Genomic DNA, 19,433 nt, shown 5'->3' on the forward strand with positions numbered 1-19,433 from the left:
CCCTTGTGCCTGTGGATCCAAGCGAATGGAACTGAAAAGTCAGAGTCTTACTAACAGGGCAGCAGAACACAGAGGGCAAGTCAGATAGACCCAATGCACCCAGCTCCTCCCCATTGCTGGTGGATGGGTGCGGATTGTGAATACGGGGCAAGGGGGTGGTGGGGGGGGGGGGGGTTGGTGGTGGGTGGACAGGAGAATGAGGTGGAGTTCTGTGGGCGGAGGAGTAAATGCTCAGGGTGGGAGGGTAAGCGATTTGGAGAGGAAGGGATGCAAGAGGTTGGGGAGGACAAATGAATGGAATGGGGGAAGGGGTCAGTAGTATGAGAGGCAATTAGTGCAACAATTGCAAAGAGGTCCAATGGGGCCAGCAATAGAAAGCTGAACAGCCTGCAATGAGATTCAGGAAATCAACAAGGCGAAGACGATTGTCGTCTCAGTGATCAAAAGGTGGGGGGGGGCGGGCAGGGTGGGGCAGTGGGTCGGCCCCACTGACACCTCCACCGAAGCGCTTAAACTGTACATGTCGTATTTTTCCTGAAAAAGAAGAAAATAAAAGAGAGAGCCAGTCTCGAAACACGGCAAACAAATTGCTTAAGTGCCTTCGTTGAAGCTTATCCCCATCACACGGGTAGAGAGTCTTGCAGCACATTATCAAAACCACACCTTCTTTGAAAAAAGAGAGAAAAGTTTTTTCCACAGCACGGTATCAAAATATACACACAACGGCATATATTCCCTTTGAAAAATATACAGGCTCCTGAATCGTCTAATGTTTTGGTAAACTGGAAGTTCTATAAGCGGAGTAGGCAGAGCTTTAAAGGTTCAGCGTTTTTGCCCCCATCGCTCTCCCCTGGGCTGAAGTAAGGGAAGAGTTTCTCATTGAATGTGTCAGTGAAGGTGTAGATGACGGACATGTCGTCGGCGTTGTAGAAGGAGACCTGGCCCTTCTCGTAGTCCAAAAAGACACCGATCGTCTTGGGCTTGGCCCGGAGGGAGAGGAAGGCCGAGGGCGTGGACAGGGCCTCGTACTCGTTGCCGTTGCGCAGCCAGATGGTCCAGAAGCCATCCTCGGGCGACAGGATGATGTTGCCCTTGCGGCTGACCGACTCCTTGGCCAGTCCCACGTCCCACATGGTCTTGCTGCCCACCTCCACTTGCCAGTAGTGGCGGCCCGCCTCAAAGCCCTGGGCGGACAGCACGCTGACGCAGTCGTCGAAGCGCTCGGGGTTGTCGGGGAGTTCCTGCCACGTGTCGCTGAGCCGCACGCTCCTCAAGTCTTCGGAGATCAGAAGCTCGGGATGAGCTGTGTTGGGCTCAAGGGTCAGGGCGGCTGGCACTGAGAGACAGAACGAGAGAGAGGAGGAGGGAGGAAAGAGAAAGGCAGGCGTTACTCTACATTCTTCCTATCTCACTAAAAAAAACTACTACATCCCACGACCGGGTTAGTCCATTCCCAGCCTTTTGCCACCCTGTCCATTTGGTGGTTTGTTGAAGACTCCTGAGCCTCTTTGACCTTACTAATTTTACATTATTTGCTGCGGGCAGCACTCTTGAACCAGAAGGTAGCGACTTCTGGTCCCACTCCATGGACTGGAACGCATGATCTAGGCTGATACTCTAATGCAGTACTGTCGAAATGCCCCACTATCGGAACTGCCATCTTTCAGATGATTCATTCACCCAAATTCTGTGTCAGGTCTTTCGGATGGGTGTAAGAAAACCCATGGCACTATTTTGAAGAAAGACTTACCCCAGTGTCCTGGCCAATCTTTACTCCTCACTTACCATGTTTAAAAAAGATGATTTCATTATTGAATATTGCTGAAAGGAAAGAAATACTACCAATGATTTTTCGCACAGGATGGTTCAGCAAAAGCTGCCCAGGATGCGCTTAATAGCTACACTAACAATCAATTCAAGATAATCGATCGAGCTCATTTACGTTTGCTGGAAGCGGCATAATAGGTTCAAGCCTTGCGCCTTTTTTGAATTACCGGGTAACTTGGAGAGCCTATAGTTCCCTATTGCTTTCACCATGGTTACGCTTTGGCTAATCGACTTGCCAGCCAATCAATACTTCTGGCAATATAAATTGTTGTGATTGTTTGAAATTTGGCATTCTTGCATTTGGCCCAATGGGTGCAAGTCAAAAAGTTTCAGCAACATGTCTCTCTTTTCAGCAATACTCAACTTCTGTACTACCAAGCGACTATTTGGTCCTTACCTCATTGCTGTTTGGGGGATCTTTCTGTGTGCATTTTGGCTGCTGCATTTCATACATAAAGCCGTCTTCCTGTTTTCTACCACACATTTTTATCTGGCTGTCAGAAGGTGATCGACAAAGAATATTACAGCACAGGAACAGGCCCTTCGGCCCACCAAGCCTGCGCCGATCCAGGTTCCTTATTTGGATCTACTACTTATTGCCCAAACGATCTGTATCCTTCCATTCCCCACACGTTTATGTGTCTATCAAGATACATCTTAAACATTGCTATCGTGTCTGCCTCCACCATCTGTCCCTCTCCCCGTGAGTGCTGCCCTGACACTGATGAGCGGTTAACATCCGACAGCCAGCCCAGACTTTTGGAGGTGCCTGGAGGCACGTGGAACCACAGGTTCTGCACCCCCATGGCCATTACCACCAGGCTCATATCATTAGACCCAGCAGGGAAGTAAATAGTCCTCCTCCACCACAGGGGTTACCTGGACTGATGACGCTTAACATCCGTCTCCACACGATAAACTGCAGGGGGCCGCCAAACTCGCCGAGGAGCAGGTTGAGAGGGATCTCGGCTGGTTTCTTAAACTTCACGTAGGACCTTGGAAAGAAGGCAATTTTTTTTTTGAAAGTTAAACAATTTTCTATCTCGGTTAAGCTTCCACTTGAAAAATATGTAGAGACAGACTTCCGTCTCAGACTGGGGTGGAGGGAACAGCGCACAATGGGACAGTATTGGATCACTTGCTCATTACAGGGAGTCCTCAGACTTATAACATGTCTGGTTCCTGAAAACCATGTCTTAATTCGAAACGTTGTAGGTCAGAACCGATTTTCCTATAAGAACAATGTCATAAACTGGGGGGGGATTTAATTCCTGAATTAATATTATGAAATATAAATTCTATGAAAAGTTTGGAAACACAAAGATTCACCAAGCACAAATTGCGCTGACATGGTAACTGAGCATCTTGTGTCAGGCAGTGGGTGGCGCAGAACATCAATGTGCAACATACAAACTTGTTCACTGGCAAGGCGCCGTAAAGTAGGAAAAGGCAGTGTAAAATAGCAACAGACAGTATAAAGTTGGAACAGACAGTGTAAAGCCGGAACAGACGGTGTAAAGTAGCAACAAACAGTATAAAGTTGGAACAGATGGTGTAAAGTAGCAACAGACAGTATAAAGTTGGAACAGACGGTGTAAAGTAGCAACAGACAGTATAAAGTTGGAACAGATGGTGTAAAGTAGCAACAGACAGTATAAAGTTGGAACAGATGGTGTAAAGTAGCAACAGACAGTATAAAGCCGGAACAGACGGTGTAAAGTAGCAACAAACAGTATAAAGTTGGAACAGATGGTGTAAAGTAGCAACAGACAGTATAAAGTTGGAACAGACGGTGTAAAGTAGCAACAAACAGTATAAAGTTGGAACAGATGGTGTAAAGTAGCAACAGACAGTATAAAGCCGGAACAGACGGTGTAAAGTAGCAACAAACAGTATAAAGTTGGAACAGACGGTGTAAAGTAGCAACAGACAGTATAAAGTTGGAACAGATGGTGTAAAGTAGCAACAGACAGTATAAAGTTGGAACAGATGGTGTAAAGTAGCAACAGACAGTATAAAGTTGGAACAGACGGTGTAAAGTAGCAACAGACAGTATAAAGTTGGAACAGATGGTGTAAAGTAGCAACAGACAGTATAAAGTTGGAACAGATGGTGTAAAGTAGCAACAGACAGTATAAAGCCGGAACAGACGGTGTAAAGTAGCAACAAACAGTATAAAGTTGGAACAGATGGTGTAAAGTAGCAACAGACAGTATAAAGTTGGAACAGACGGTGTAAAGTAGCAACAAACAGTATAAAGTTGGAACAGATGGTGTAAAGTAGCAACAGACAGTATAAAGCCGGAACAGACGGTGTAAAGTAGCAACAAACAGTATAAAGTTGGAACAGACGGTGTAAAGTAGCAACAGACAGTATAAAGTTGGAACAGATGGTGTAAAGTAGCAACAGACAGTATAAAGTTGGAACAGATGGTGTAAAGTAGCAACAGACAGTATAAAGTTGGAACAGATGGTGTAAAGTAGCAACAGACAGTATAAAGTTGGAACAGATGTTGTAAAGTCGGAACAGACAGTGTAAAGTAGCAACAGACAGTATAAAGTCGGAACAGACGGTGTAAAGTTGGAACAGATGGTGTAAAGTAGCAACAGACAGTATAAAGTTGGAACAGACGGTGTAAAGTCGGAACAGACAGTGTAAAGTAGCAACAGACAGTATAAAGTTGGAACAGACGGTGTAAAGTAGCAACAGACAGTATAAAGTTGGAACAGACGGTGTAAAGTTGGAACAGACGGTGTAAAGCTGGAACAGACGGTGTAAAGCTGGAACAGACGGTATGAAGTCGGAACAGACGGTGTAAAGTCAGAACACTCACCTCCCTAGCCCCGTAACCCCAGCTAACCTACTCAGGGGCAATTTAGCGTGGCCAATCCACCTAACCTGCACATCTTTGGACTGTAGGAGGAAACGGGAGCACCCGGAGGAAACCCGCGCAGCCACGGGTAGAGCATGCAAACTCCACACAGACAACCACCTGAGGCCTGGAATTGAACACCGATCCCTGACGCTGTGAGGCAGCAGTGCTAACCACTGTGCCACCGTGCTGCCCATCCCTGAGTTCATCCCTGTAGGCGTTGTTCCCCATTAGGATGGTCCAAAAATGGCATGTTGCATTCGCAAAGCCTTCATTGTGGATTAATACAGATTTGAGCAAATATTTAGCTGTGAGGGAGTACACGAAGACAGTTACAGATATACTTAGACTCGTTGAGTCTAGTATGTGTACTGAAACTTGAATTGCTTCTTAATCTTAAATTTCATTATTTTATCCTTGGGATGGGGGCTATACTGGCCACCCTTTAGAAAACATTGGTGGGCCTTAATCATTGGAGATGACTTGAATCTGAAAGGTAAGGACAAGTTTCCTTCTCTGCAGCATGTTAATAAGCCAGTTTTATAGCAATCTGATAGCTTGACTGATACACGCTCTTGATGTTTAAATATGCGTTCATATTCTCAAATCGCCATTGGATTCGAACTCACATCTTTTGGCTCAATAGTCCCCTATCCGTTAAGGTAGCTGCTGTGCTACTGTATCTTAAACTAACAACACCAGTAGTCAAAAGGTATAAGCAAATCAGGGGGAGTCAGGCATCATTTGTAGACTTGGGGTGAGAGATAATGTTGAGAGCTAGCCTAAAGGGAGAGATTTCACATCACCTGCCTGTCAAAAGTAACGCTTGGCATTCAGATCGATTGACTGCCTTGGTCTCAAACCAAGATGGAGGCAAGAATCGCTCATTCATAGAGGAACAGAAGAGGCAATGGAGCTAACCAAAACCTGCACATCTCTTAATAGTGAGGTTAACCAGAATCTACTTCTCCAATAGTGAGGTTAACCAGAATCTACTTCTCCAAAAGTGAGAGTAAACAGACTTCACTCAATACAATACTGAGGTCAACCAAAACCAAGTCATCTCGAAACGTTAGGACAATGAGATCTGGCCAACTCCAATGGTGAGTTTAAATAGACGCAATCATCTCTAATCGAGCGATTAAACAGACTCGGTCATAAGAACTAGGAGCAGGAATAGGCAATTCAGCCTCTTGAGCCCACTCCGCCATTTAGTTCGATCATGGCTGATCTCATCTTGGGTTGAACTCCACTTTCCTGCCCATTCTCCATAACCCTTCAACCCATTACTAATTAAAAATCTGTCCATCTCCTTAAAGTTACTCAATGTCCCGGCAGCCACGCACTCCGGGGTAGTGCATTCCACAGATTCACGACTCTTGGGTAGAGGTAATTTCTCCTCATCTCTGTTTTAAATCTGCTACCCCTTATCCTAAAACTGTGACCTCTCGTTCTGGAACGTCACACAAGAGGAAGAGTCCGTTCTAATCCCGCCTCTAATGCAACTACATCCCTCCTCAAATAACGGGATCAAAACTGTACACAGTACTCCAGGTGTGGTCTCAATTGTACAATTGTAGCAACACTTCCCGACTTTTACACTCTATTCCTTTCGCTAGAAAGGCCAAAATTCCATTTTCTTTCCTTATTACCTGCTGTACCTGCAAACTAGTTTTCTGCGGTTCATACATGAAGCACCCAGATCCGTCTGTACCAAAGCACTCTGAAGTTTCCATCCATTTAGATAATAAGTTGCCTTTCCATTTTTCTGACCAATAGAGAGATTCAACAGATACGGATACCTCCAACACAGAGATTAAACGGACCTGGGTCACCTCCAATAGTGAGGTTAAAATGACCCGGTCATCTCCAATGTGGAGGTAAGCCTTAGTGCACTGGTGAAATTATTTAAAGTATTGACATTTCCAATGTTCAGCCCAACCATAGCCCTCCAACTCCAATAACCGCCCGCGACCCTTTTAGTTTCTCATGCTACTCAGTGACACAATACCTAATGGTGCTGTACTGCTGTTCTGCAATGGCTCTGCAAGGTTCAGCTCGTATACATGCCAAGCAACACTCACTAACAGCAAAATTGCGTGGTGATGAAATTTCATGACAATACGAGGAGGGCCATGGGGAGGCGCCACGTACCTTTCGATTAGGGATTTAACATCCTTCAGGTGGAAAGCAGCGAAAAAGAATAAAGAAGAAGTTAACAATTTTGAACAGAGAAAATTGCAGAAACAGCCCGGAATCGCTCCAACACTGCAATCGATTTACAGTTCGATAATCTATAAACTGTACAAATTCTGCCAGCTGAGCCTCAGCATTGGCTGATAGCCTCATTTTGCTGACTGTCATCTGTTTGCCAACTATTCAATGAAATATTACAGTGAGCTGATGGAACAGGGTAGCCTTGGCAGACAGTGACAAAAGGTCGGGTGTTCATTCATTGCTGGCCCAGTTGGATAAGCACTCTCTCTCCGGTTCAGTCAATTATGGGTTCATGTCCCACTTTGACTCCAAAGATTTGAATACAAATATTCAGGCGGACCCTCCAGTTCAGTACCGAAGGTGCACAACACCAGCACAGATGCCATTGTGTAAATGAGAAGTTAAACCAAGGCGCTATTTGCTATATGAAGCGAGCCTAAAATATTCCACTGCACTATTTCAATGAAGAGCAGGACAGTTACATCCATGTTGAATATTCATCACTCAATTGAGTAATCCCACAGTGCTGTTAGAGGGTAATCCCACAGTGCTGTTCGAGGGTAATCCCACAGTGCTGTTAGAGGGTAATCCCACAGTGCTGTTAGAGGGGTAATCCCACAGTGCTGTTAGAGGGTAATCCCACAGTGCTGTTCGAGGGTAATCCCACAGTGCTGTTAGAGGGGATAATCCCACAGTGCTGTTCAAGGGTAATCCCACAGTGCTGTTAGAGGATAATCCCACAGTGCTGTTAGAGGGTAATCCCACAGTGCTGTTAGAGGGTAATCCCACAGTGATGTTAGAGGGTAATCCCACAGTGCTGTTAGAGGGTAATCCCACAGTGCTGTTAGAGGGGATAATCCCACAGTGCTGTTCAAGGGTAATCCCACAGTGCTGTTAGAGGATAATCCCACAGTGCTGTTCGAGGGTAATCCCAGAGTGCTGTTAGAGGATAATCCCACAGTGCTGTTAGAGGGTAATCCCACAGTGCTGTTAGAGGGGGTAATCCCACAGTGCTGTTAGAGGGGGTAATCCCACAGTGCTGTTCAAGGGTAATCCCACAGTGCTGTTAGAGGGTAATCCCACAGTGCTGTTAGGGGGTAATCCCACAGTGCTGTTAGGGGGTAATCCCACAGTGCTGTTAGAGGGTAATCCCACAGTGCTGTTAGAGGGTAATCCCACAGTGCTGTTAGAGGGAAATCCCACAGTGCTGTTAGGGGGTAATCCCACAGTGCTGTTAGAGGGTAATCCCACAGTGCTGTTAGAGGGTAATCCCACAGTGCTGTTAGAGGGTAATCCCACAGCGCTGTTAGAGGGTAATCCCACAGTGCTGTTAGAGGGTAATCCCACAGTGCTGTTAGAGGGTAATCCCAGTGCTGTTAGGGGTAATCCCACAGTGCTGTTAGAGGGTAATCCCACAGTGCTGTTAGAGGGGGTAATCCCACAGTGCTGTTCAAGGGTAATCCCACAGTGCTGTTAGAGGGGGTAATCCCACAGTGCTGTTAGAGGGTAATCCCACAGTGCTGTTAGAGGGGTAATCCCACAGTGCTGTTAGGGGGTAATCCCACAGTGCTGTTAGAGGGTAATCCCACAGTGCTGTTAGAGGGTAATCCCACAGCGCTGTTAGGGGTAATCCCACAGTGCTGTTAGAGGGTAATCCCACAGTACTGTTAGAGGGTAATCCCACAGTGCTGTTAGAGGGAAATCCCACAGTGCTGTTAGGGGGTAATCCCACAGTGCTGTTAGAGGGTAATCCCACAGTGCTGTTAGAGGGTAATCCCACAGTGCTGTTAGAGGGTAATCCCACAGTGCTGTTAGAGGGTAATCCCACAGTGCTGTTAGAGGGGTAATCCCACAGTGCTGTTAGAGGGTAATCCCACAGTGCTGCTAGAGGGTACTCCCACAGTGCTGTTAGAGGGTAATCCCACAGTGCTGTTAGAGGGAAATCCCACAGTGCTGTTAGAGGGTAATCCCACAGTGCTGTTAGAGGGTAATCCCACAGTGCTGTTAGAGGGAAATCCCACAGTGCTGTTAGAGGGAAATCCCACAGTGCTGTTAGAGGGTAATCCCACAGTGCTGTTAGAGGGTAATCCCACAGTGCTGTTAGAGGGTAATCCCACAGTGCTGTTAGAGGGTAATCCCACAGTGCTGTTAGAGGGTAATCCCACAGTGCAGTTAGAGGGTAATCCCACAATGCTGTTAGAGGGTAATCCCACAGTGCTGTTAGAGGGTAATCCCACAGTGCTGTTAGAGGGTAATCCCACAGTGCTGTTAGGGGGTAATCCCACAGTGCTGTTAGAGGGTAATCCCACAGTGCTGTTAGAGGGTAATCCCACAGCGCTGTTAGAGGGTAATCCCACAGTGCTGTTAGAGGGTAATCCCACAGTGCTGTTAGAGGGTAATCCCACAGTGCTGTTAGGGGTAATCCCACAGTGCTGTTAGAGGGTAATCCCACAGTGCTGTTAGAGGGGGTAATCCCACAGTGCTGTTCAAGGGTAATCCCACAGTGCTGTTAGAGGGGGTAATCTCACAGTGCTGTTAGAGGGTAATCCCACAGTGCTGTTAGAGGGGTAATCCCACAGTGCTGTTAGGGGGTAATCCCACAGTGCTGTTAGAGGGTAATCCCACAGTGCTGTTAGAGGGTAATCCCACAGCGCTGTTAGGGGTAATCCCACAGTGCTGTTAGAGGGTAATCCCACAGTACTGTTAGAGGGTAATCCCACAGTGCTGTTAGAGGGAAATCCCACAGTGCTGTTAGGGGGTAATCCCACAGTGCTGTTAGAGGGTAATCCCACAGTGCTGTTAGAGGGTAATCCCACAGTGCTGTTAGAGGGTAATCCCACAGTGCTGTTAGAGGGTAATCCCACAGTGCTGTTAGAGGGGTAATCCCACAGTGCTGTTAGAGGGTAATCCCACAGTGCTGCTAGAGGGTACTCCCACAGTGCTGTTAGAGGGTAATCCCACAGTGCTGTTAGAGGGAAATCCCACAGTGCTGTTAGAGGGTAATCCCACAGTGCTGTTAGAGGGTAATCCCACAGTGCTGTTAGAGGGAAATCCCACAGTGCTGTTAGAGGGAAATCCCACAGTGCTGTTAGAGGGTAATCCCACAGTGCTGTTAGAGGGTAATCCCACAGTGCTGTTAGAGGGTAATCCCACAGTGCTGTTAGAGGGTAATCCCACAGTGCTGTTAGAGGGTAATCCCACAGTGCTGTTAGAGGGTAAACCCACAATGCTGTTAGAGGGTAATCCCACAGTGCTGTTAGAGGGTAATCCCACAGTGCTGTTAGAGGGTAATCCCACAGTGCTGTTAGGGGGTAATCCCACAGTGCTGTTAGAGGGTAATCCCACAGTGCTGTAGGGGGTAATCCCACAGTGCTGTTAGAGGGTAATCCCACAGTGCTGTTAGAGGGGTAATCCCACAGTGCTGTTAGAGGGTAATCCCACAGTGCTGTTAGAGGGTAATCCCACAGTGCTGTTAGAGGAGTAATCCCATATTACGATTTGTGATGATGAAGGAACAGGGATGTATGTCCAAATTGGGATGACATGTAAATGGGAAGGGGAACTTGGAGGTGGTGGTTCTCCCCTCCTTGTTCCCGCTGCCTTTATGTGCCCTCTATGCAAGTCACTGGTTTGGGAGATTCTGCAGGAGTAGGTTCTTACCGCCAGGAAGGCCGTTTCCTGGACATCGAGCCTCTGCTGGATTTCGAGGATGGTACACTCGATGGACGCCCGCTTCTCGGTAATTCTTTGCAAGTTCTCCCTCAACAGCCTGGAGAGTCTCTCCACATCTTCCTTCAGCTTCCCTTTCATGAGTTCCTCTTCATCGTTGAGGAATTGGTGCAATGTCGTGAACTCGGCAGCAATATTTTGCTCCAGACTCTCTGCCATTTTCTGTTAAAACCAATTAATTGATTAGTCGGGTGAAGAATATCAAGCCGCCTCAAGCCCAGGTGGAGTTCAACCTTGGGAGGACTGAAGGGGTCTTTTGATTTGATAAACTTTAGGACGGCCAAGAGAGTCACTCAGTTTTACCATCCCTTTAACAAGGCTTGTTCCCTACTGTCAAACTGCCACAAACATTGGTGGCCAATAGGAAATAAAACCTGCTTTTGTCTCCCATTTAACAAGGATTATTTCTTGTGGATGTTGCATTCCAACATTAGAAGCAGAATTTCCTGTGCCTTTGGTCAGCAGGGGGAGGGTGTTCTGGGGTGGGGGGAGGGGGACTGGATTTTCTCAATGCAACAAATACAGAAAACCTTTCCAGGGAGTAGTGTCTGTCCAGAAGGAAGACACACTTATTTCTGTGTCCATTCGCGGTCGGCTAGGTTACGTTTGGGTGTGATCTCCACACTACCTAATTTCCCGGCCTTCGTCGGTCAGGTGTGACATGAGGAAGTGCCGAGTAATCCGGCAGCGAATTCAGGAGAAACTTCCTTACCCAGAGACTGGTTAATGTGTGGAATGCGCTACCGCAAAGGAGTAGTTGAAACAAATCGCATTGAGGCATTAGAAGGGGAGGTAGAGAAGCACATGCAAGAGAAAGGAATAGAAGGTAAAATACAGATGCTCGTGTTGAGCATACACATTCACGATAATCTGCTGGCTAAATGGCCTCCTCTTGTGCTGTAAAGACTTTGTAGGGTCACAGTGAAGGATGTAATAAATCGGTGTCTCTGACAGTCAATGGTGTTTTACATCTGTGCATTTAGCGATGATGGAATGGGAGCAGTTAAATGGCTTTACTATTGATGAGGGAACCAGGCAGTGCTTATTACATTCCAATGGGGATCACTACTCAGGGTTTTTATAGGAAAGGATTAGATGTCTCATTAGATGTCTTGACAGGATAGATGCTAAAGAGCTGTTTCCCCTCACTGCAGAGTCTAGAACTAGGGGCTTTGGGTGAGACAAGTGGAGGGGGCGGTGGGGGGCTGTGGCGGGAACCTGCAGCCCAGGGGCTACATGTGGAACCCAACTCAGCTCTGAGTGTGGCCCACATTTTCTTGACCCTTGCCCATGCCTGGGGCTGCCATGCTGGTTTCCATCCACATAGCTTTTTTCCTACTGGTGTGACTGAGGTGATAGACATATAAAGCAAGGGCAAGTGAAGTGAGCTGCGTGCTGATTGCTCACAACATTGACTGCAAGAGCCGTGCGCTCCCTCTGTGTCCGAAGTGTAAATATTTATTTTGCTTTTACCATTTGAAGCTGACGACAGTTCTATTAATATAGTATTTTCTATAATCCATTATGAAATATTCAGTGTGTATTAAATGTACTCAATCTTACTCATGGGGTCATGGTTGGTCAACAAGCCCAATTTCAATCTTGCGGCCCACTGAGGTGAAAGAGGGCCAACCGTGCGCCGTTTGGGACTGAGATGAGTGCTGGGACTCTCTGTCCCACCCCCCCCCCCCCCCCCCCCCCCCCAACTGGCGGAGGGATTCTCCCTTCCGGCAGCCGGCCAATGGGGGGATTTCCCATTGTGGGTACCACCATGCCACCGGAAAATTCGCTGGTATGAGTGCGCTGCCGGCGAAACGGAGGATCCTGTCGATGGAGAATCCAGCTGGAGAACTTTTTTCTCTCAAAGGGTTGCAAAGCTTTGGAATTTATGTGAGGCAGAGATTAAACTCGGGGACGAAACATTCTCCTCCCCCCCCCTGCCACCTCAGCCAGGATCACCTTTTGGATGAGGACCTTCTGGCAGCCATTAGATTATATTTCATTATGAGGATGGGTGGAAGGCAGGGAGAAGACCAGGACAAAATGTTTCAAAAACACATCCTTACTTTGGTAGTATTACAGGAGAAACTTGGCACATTGAAAGGAAGGCATGGTTCACGCCAACCAAAGATAGTCATTTCCTTCAGTCCCTTCAGGGTTCAACTAGTTCAGTGGTTACGAAGGAGGCAGCTGGCGAGGGCAAGGTGAGGAACAATCTATTACACCTTGAGGTATTATATTTGTGTGGCAAAGTGCTCCAGATAGTCTGATACTGCGCCTCATTTCCACTGGATTTCAAATGACATCTCAATGACCATGTTTAACATCACCAACCCTTAAACAACTCAGTTCCATCTTGTCCGAGCCACCCATATATAATAAAAGAACGACACACGGTCAGTGGTGCGAACTGCCTTTCATTGCACTTGAAAACGAAAAAGAGCAGAGAATTGGTGATGGGATAGGGGGGTGGGCAGGGGGAGGGGGGGGGGGTAGGCAGGGAGAAAGGAGAGAAAGAGCGAGGGAGAAAGTGGGGAACAGAGAGGGAGAGATAGAGAGGGAAGAGATAGCGAGAGGGAGGAAGGGGGAGATATGGAGAGAAATGGAATTAATAAAGGGAGATATATATAGAGAGGGATGGGGAAAAGATAGTGGGAGAGAGAGGGAGAATGTGGGGTACGGTGGGAGGGATAGGGATGGAGGATGGAGATAAAGAGTGGAAGAGAAGGAGGGAGGGGGAAAGAATGCGGTGGGAGAGAAGAATGAGAGAGAGTGGGGGAGAGAGAGGGTGTGTGGAAGAGAGAGTGGGAGAGACAGAATGATGGGGGAGGGAAGGAGAGAATGAGAAGGAGAGGAGAGGGGAAGGAAAGAAAAGGGAGACAGGGAGCGGTCTGTACATCACATGGGTGCCAATACGCATTGCGTGCCTTATATATCTGTGTACGGCAGAATACACGTCTTGACAGTGTGTCGCCACCTGTGCGTTGAACCTGATGTAGTGATAATGAATTCTGTGGATAGGCCATACATTATAATGCTCTACAACTGTGAATGGCCACCATATCAGAGTGCACAGTGAAAGCAGGCACAGAAAATAGGCCTTTGATCGACCTCCCAAACATTAGCCCTTAATCTACACAACTTTATCAATGAATCCCCATTAATATCTCTGTATATTGACATGAATGAATATTAAAATTAAAGACAAACCAATGTATTTCTCCCATAAAGTAAATTGTCCAGTGGTGATTTATCTTTATAGATATATAGATATATATATATATATACACCTGCACACTTTTATATAGTAGCCATTAGTGATTTACTAAGTACTAAGGATGGCCCATAAGTTGGTGTTTAAACAGAGAACATAATCAAGTTCAGATCAAAATGATTTGAACAATTGTCACCCTCTACATTCAATTTCTCTGTTTAAATGATCAGACACCAGTAAAGTGTAAAAGACCCTGATATTTATTTGTGTTTCGACTGATACCAAGAATTATGTTGAGGTGGGTGCTCAACGCCCACTAATATGGAATTTGACCTCCATTCGCAATGAAACACACCGACAAGTAAGAGTCTGAAGAAAGCCCTCCTTGGTGATTTGGTTTTACCCGCAACCAAATCATTCCAAGCAAAAACGATCGAGGTAATCACCTTCTGAACTATCTCAGGCCTAACCGAACCGATCCGAGTGAATGCAGACCAAACCCACCGGTTCTGAACCTGCCTGAGCGAATGTAGACCAAAACCAATTCACCTCGAGCCGCACCAATCCTAGAAAAGTAATCGCCAAATCGAGCTAACTCAAGATCAACCGCTCCGAAAACAAAGCCAGTCCAAACTGAGTGGTGCAAAGTCATGCCATTGTGGGCCAGAGCAAACACAATTTGAACCAGTTTCAGGGAAGGCCTTTAAATGGCAAAGCACAATATACTATCAAAGGGAATCATTTTTATAATATGATCTTTATTAGTGTCACAAGTAGGCTTCCATTAACACTGCAGTGAAGTTACTGTGAAGATCCCCTAATCACCACACTCTGATGCCTGTTTGGGTACACAGAGGGAGAATTCAGAATGTCCAATTCACCGAGCAAGCTCGTCTTTCGGGACTTGTGGGAGGAAACCGGAGGAAACCCACGCAGACATGGAGAGAACGTGCAGACTCCACACTGACAGTGATCAAGCCGGGAATCGAACCTGGGTCCCTGGTGCTGTGAAGCATCAGTGCTAACCACTGTGCTACCGTTTAACCTCATTCGTTGGGTGGGAATCCCCCAAGTATGGGTGAAAGGTCAGTTTTGTACCCCGCCTAATATTGCCTTTCTTGGAGGCCAAAATCAGGAGAGGAGAGAAATCTATCTTCTTCGCACAGCCTGTGGGTGATGCGTTAATGCCCACAGTGCACAGCAGAGCTCCAAGGTTAGTTCCAGGGATAAGAAACTTCAGTTATGAGGACAGATTGGGACTGTTCTCCTTGGAGAGAAGAAGACCGAGAGGGGGTTTGATAGAGCTGTTCAAAATCACGGAGGGAGGAATTGGGGAGAGCGAGGGTGGCACTGGACAGAGTAGATAGGGAAAATCTATTCCTCCTTGTAAAAGGATCAAGAACATGATTTGCAAAAGAAATAAGCGCAAGTGGTTGGGTCTGGAATGCACTGTCTGGAAGTGTATGGAGGCAGGTTCGATCGAGCATTAGAGAAAGCATTGGATGATTATTTGAATGGAAACAATGTGCAGGGGTACTAGGGAATAGGCAGGGGAACGACACTAAGCACTGATGCTCTTTTGGAGAGCTGGTGCAGATACGATGGGCCGAATGGCCTCCTTCTTCACCTTAACAATTCTGTCATCCTGTGATTGAAAGTGTTTCCCAGAATTGTGCTTTTCTTATCACTGGAACAAAAGAAACAGTTAATACTACAAAAGTTGCTTTGTGCTTCATTCAAGATGCACTTCGACAAGAAGGGTGGGTCAGTTATCCCATCCAATCCCATGTAAACGCTGTCCAACCCTGCCACAAAAAACTGGTTCAAACAGGCCCAATTTCACAGAAAAGCTGCTGAACCTGGTCCAATCTCATAGGAAATGTCTTCAGGCCTGTCCAATCCATGACAAACCTCTGAAAAAGGATCGGCTCAATAGAAAATGAGTTTAGACCTGCCGAAGTTCATCAGAAATATGTTCAAAACTGCCGGCTGTCATTGGAAACCTATTCAAATCTTTACAGCCGTGTAGGAAACTTGTTCAAACTGATCCAATCTCTTGGGGAAACTTGTTGAAACCTGTGCAATCTCTTAGGAACCTGTTCAAACCTGTCCAATCCTGTGGGAAGCCTGTTCAAACCAGTTCAATTGTACACGAAACCTGCTCTAACTGGGTCACCCTGAGGAACCCAGTTCAAACCAGACTCATCGCACTTGAAACCTGCACTAACTGGATCACTCCCACAAGAAACCGGTTCTAACCAGTCTCATAACCCATGAAACCTGCTGTAACCAGTGTGGTAAACCACATGATTCTATTGTCTGGTCTGTGCTGTTCCATACATGCCTGGGCTTGTCCAAGTTTGGCTCTGCCTGCGGCTCCTCCCCTCAGGGCTTTCTGTATAAGAGTGGCAAGTCTCCGCCTCCTGCCCCAGTTCAGGTCCAGAGGTTAGAGGCTTGCTGTTTAGTGTATTAAAGCCTCAGTTAACTTTATCAACTCGTCGTGTATTATTGATGGTGTATCAATCACATCACCCCCCACAAGAAACCGGTTCAAACCAATGTAATCGAACATGGACCACACCCACAAGACACCGGTTCAAACCAGACCAATCGCACATGAAACCTGCTCAAACTGGATCACCCTCCATAGGAAACCAGTTCAAACCCGTCCAATTGTACTTGAAAGCTGCTCTCACCAGTTCAAATTGGTCCAAACTGATAGGAAAACTATTCAACAGTCCGATCTCTGCTCAAACTCATCCTGTATCATTCGGAAACATGTTGAAACCCAGATTGCGCTGAAGCAAAGCCTGCTCAAAGGGGTCTGATCACACAAGACCTTTCCATTTGCTTCCCATGCATGTAAATTCCATGAGTAGAAGCCCTTGGTATCAGGAAGAAAGGTTTCAACAAATCAGAGAGTGGAGCCGCCCCATCAGTCTGACTCTGATGTGCGTCTGAGGACAGGGCTCATGCAAGTGTGTATGGAACATGATGAAGCAATAGCACATGTGTCTGAAATATTGTGGGATACATATAAACCAACTCTACTCTCTACATCATCCACTTACACAGGAGACATCCGTGTTGAGGGTGCTGGCTGAAAGGTGAAAGTTTTACTGGAATTCAAAATCAGTTAACGGCATGGACAACATGCTTGAGAGGAACATCATAAGCATTGCTGCGTACACACATATATACTGATGTGTACTCACACACATACTGCTGCGTACTCACATACATACTGCTGTGTACTCACACACATACTGCTGCGTACTCACATACATACTGCTGTTCACTCACATATATACTGATGTGTACTCACACACATACTGCTGCGTACTCACATACATACTGCTGTTCACTCACATATATACTGCTGTGTACTCCCATACATACTGCTGTTCACTCACATATATACTGCTGCGTACTCACATATATACTGCTGCGTACTCACATATATACTGCGGCGTACTCACATACATACTGCTGTGTACTCACATATATACTGCTGTGTACTCACATATATACTGCTGTGTACTCCCATACATACTGCTGTGTACTCCCATACATACTGCTGGTCACTCACATACATACTGCTGTGTACTCACATACATACTGCTGTGTACTCACATACATACTGCTGTGTACTCACATACATACTGCTGGTCACTCACATACATACTGCTGGTCACTCACATACATACTGCTGTGTACTCACATATATACTGCTGTGTACTCACATATATACTGCTGCATGCTCACATACATACTGCTGCGTACTCACATACATACTGCTGTGTACTCACATATATACTGCTGCATGCTCACATACATACTGCTGCGTACTCACATACATACTGCTGGTCACTCACATACATACTGCTGTGTACTCACATATATACTGCTGTGTACTCACATATATACTGCTGCATGCTCACATACATACTGCTGTGTACTCACATACATACTGCTGTGTACTCACATACATACTGCTGTGTACTCACATATATACTGCTGTTCACTCACATATATACTGCTGTGTACTCCCATACATACTGCTGTGTACTCCCATACATACTGCTGCGTACACGCATATATACTGCTGTGTACTCACATACATACTGCTGCGTACTCACATACATACTGCTGTCACTCACATATATACTGCTGTGTACTCCCATACATACTGCTGCGTACACGCATATATACTGCTGCGTACTCACATATATACTGCTGTGTACTCACATATATACTGCTGCGTACTCACATACATACTGCTGCGTACTCACATATATACTGCTGTGTACTCCCATATATACTGCTGTGTACTCACATATATACTGCTGCGTACTCACATATATACTGCTGTGTACTCCCATATATACTGCTGTGTACTCCCATACATACTGCTGCGTACTCACATATATACTGCTGTGTACTCCCATACATACTGCTGCATGCTCACATACATACTGCTGCGTACTCACATACATACTGCTGCGTACTCACATACATACTGCTGTGTACTCACACACATACTGCTGGTCACTCACATACATACTGCTGGTCACTCACATACATACTGCTGTGTACTCACATACATACTGCTGCGTACTCACATATATACTGCTGTGTACTCCCATACATACTGCTGTGTACTCCCATACATACTGCTGCATACTCACATACATACTGCTGCGTACTCACATATATACTGCTGTGTACTCCCATACATACTGCTGCATACTCACATACATACTGCTGCGTACTCACATATATACTGCTGCGTACTCACATATATACTGCTGCGCACTCACATATATACTGCTGCGTACTCACATATATACTGCTGCGTACTCACATATATACTGCTGTGTACTCCCATACATACTGCTGTGTACTCCCATACATACTGCTGCATACTCACATACATACTGCTGCGTACTCACATATATACTGCTGTGTACTCCCATACATACTGCTGCGTACTCACATGCATACTGCTGCGTACTCACATATATACTGCTGCGTACTCACATACATACTGCTGTGTACTCAAATACATACTGCTGCGTACTCACATACTTACTGCTGCATGCTCACATACATACTGCTGCGTACTCACATACATACTGCTGTGTACTCACATACATACTGCTGCGTACTCACATACATACTGCTGTGTACTCACATACATACTGCTGTGTACACACATATATACTGCTGTTCACTCACATATATACTGCTGTGTACTCCCATACATACTGCTGCGTACACGCATATATACTGCTGTGTACTCACATACATACTGCTGCGTACTCACATATATACTGCTGTCACTCACATATATACTGCTGTGTACTCCCATACATACTGCTGCATGCTCACATACATACTGCTGCGTACTCACATACATACTGCTGTGTACTCCCATATATACTGCTGCGTACACGCATATATACTGCTGTGTACTCACATATATACTGCTGCGTACTCACATACATACTGCTGTTCACTCACATATATACTGCTGTGTACTCCCATACATACTGCTGCGTACACGCATATATA

General features: G+C 46.1%; 1 protein-coding gene across 1 annotated transcript in view; it reads right to left on the reverse strand.

Moving 5' to 3' along the window:
- Window positions 1-488: 488 nt before the first annotated feature.
- Window positions 489-19,433, reverse strand: part of LOC119976187 (ras/Rap GTPase-activating protein SynGAP-like) — a 506,239-nt gene continuing 487,294 nt past the window's right edge. The window contains exons 15-18 of the mRNA XM_038816494.1: window positions 10,577-10,807; window positions 6,854-6,876; window positions 2,707-2,822; window positions 489-1,336 (exon numbers count right to left, since the gene is read on the reverse strand). Coding sequence (XP_038672422.1) covers window positions 792-1,336; window positions 2,707-2,822; window positions 6,854-6,876; window positions 10,577-10,807 — 915 coding nt within the window. The 3' untranslated portion in view covers window positions 489-791. The remainder of the gene's footprint in view (window positions 1,337-2,706; window positions 2,823-6,853; window positions 6,877-10,576; window positions 10,808-19,433) is intronic.

The sequence above is a fragment of the Scyliorhinus canicula genome, chromosome 13 (assembly GCF_902713615.1).
Source record: "Scyliorhinus canicula chromosome 13, sScyCan1.1, whole genome shotgun sequence".
Lineage (NCBI taxonomy): Eukaryota > Metazoa > Chordata > Chondrichthyes > Carcharhiniformes > Scyliorhinidae > Scyliorhinus > Scyliorhinus canicula.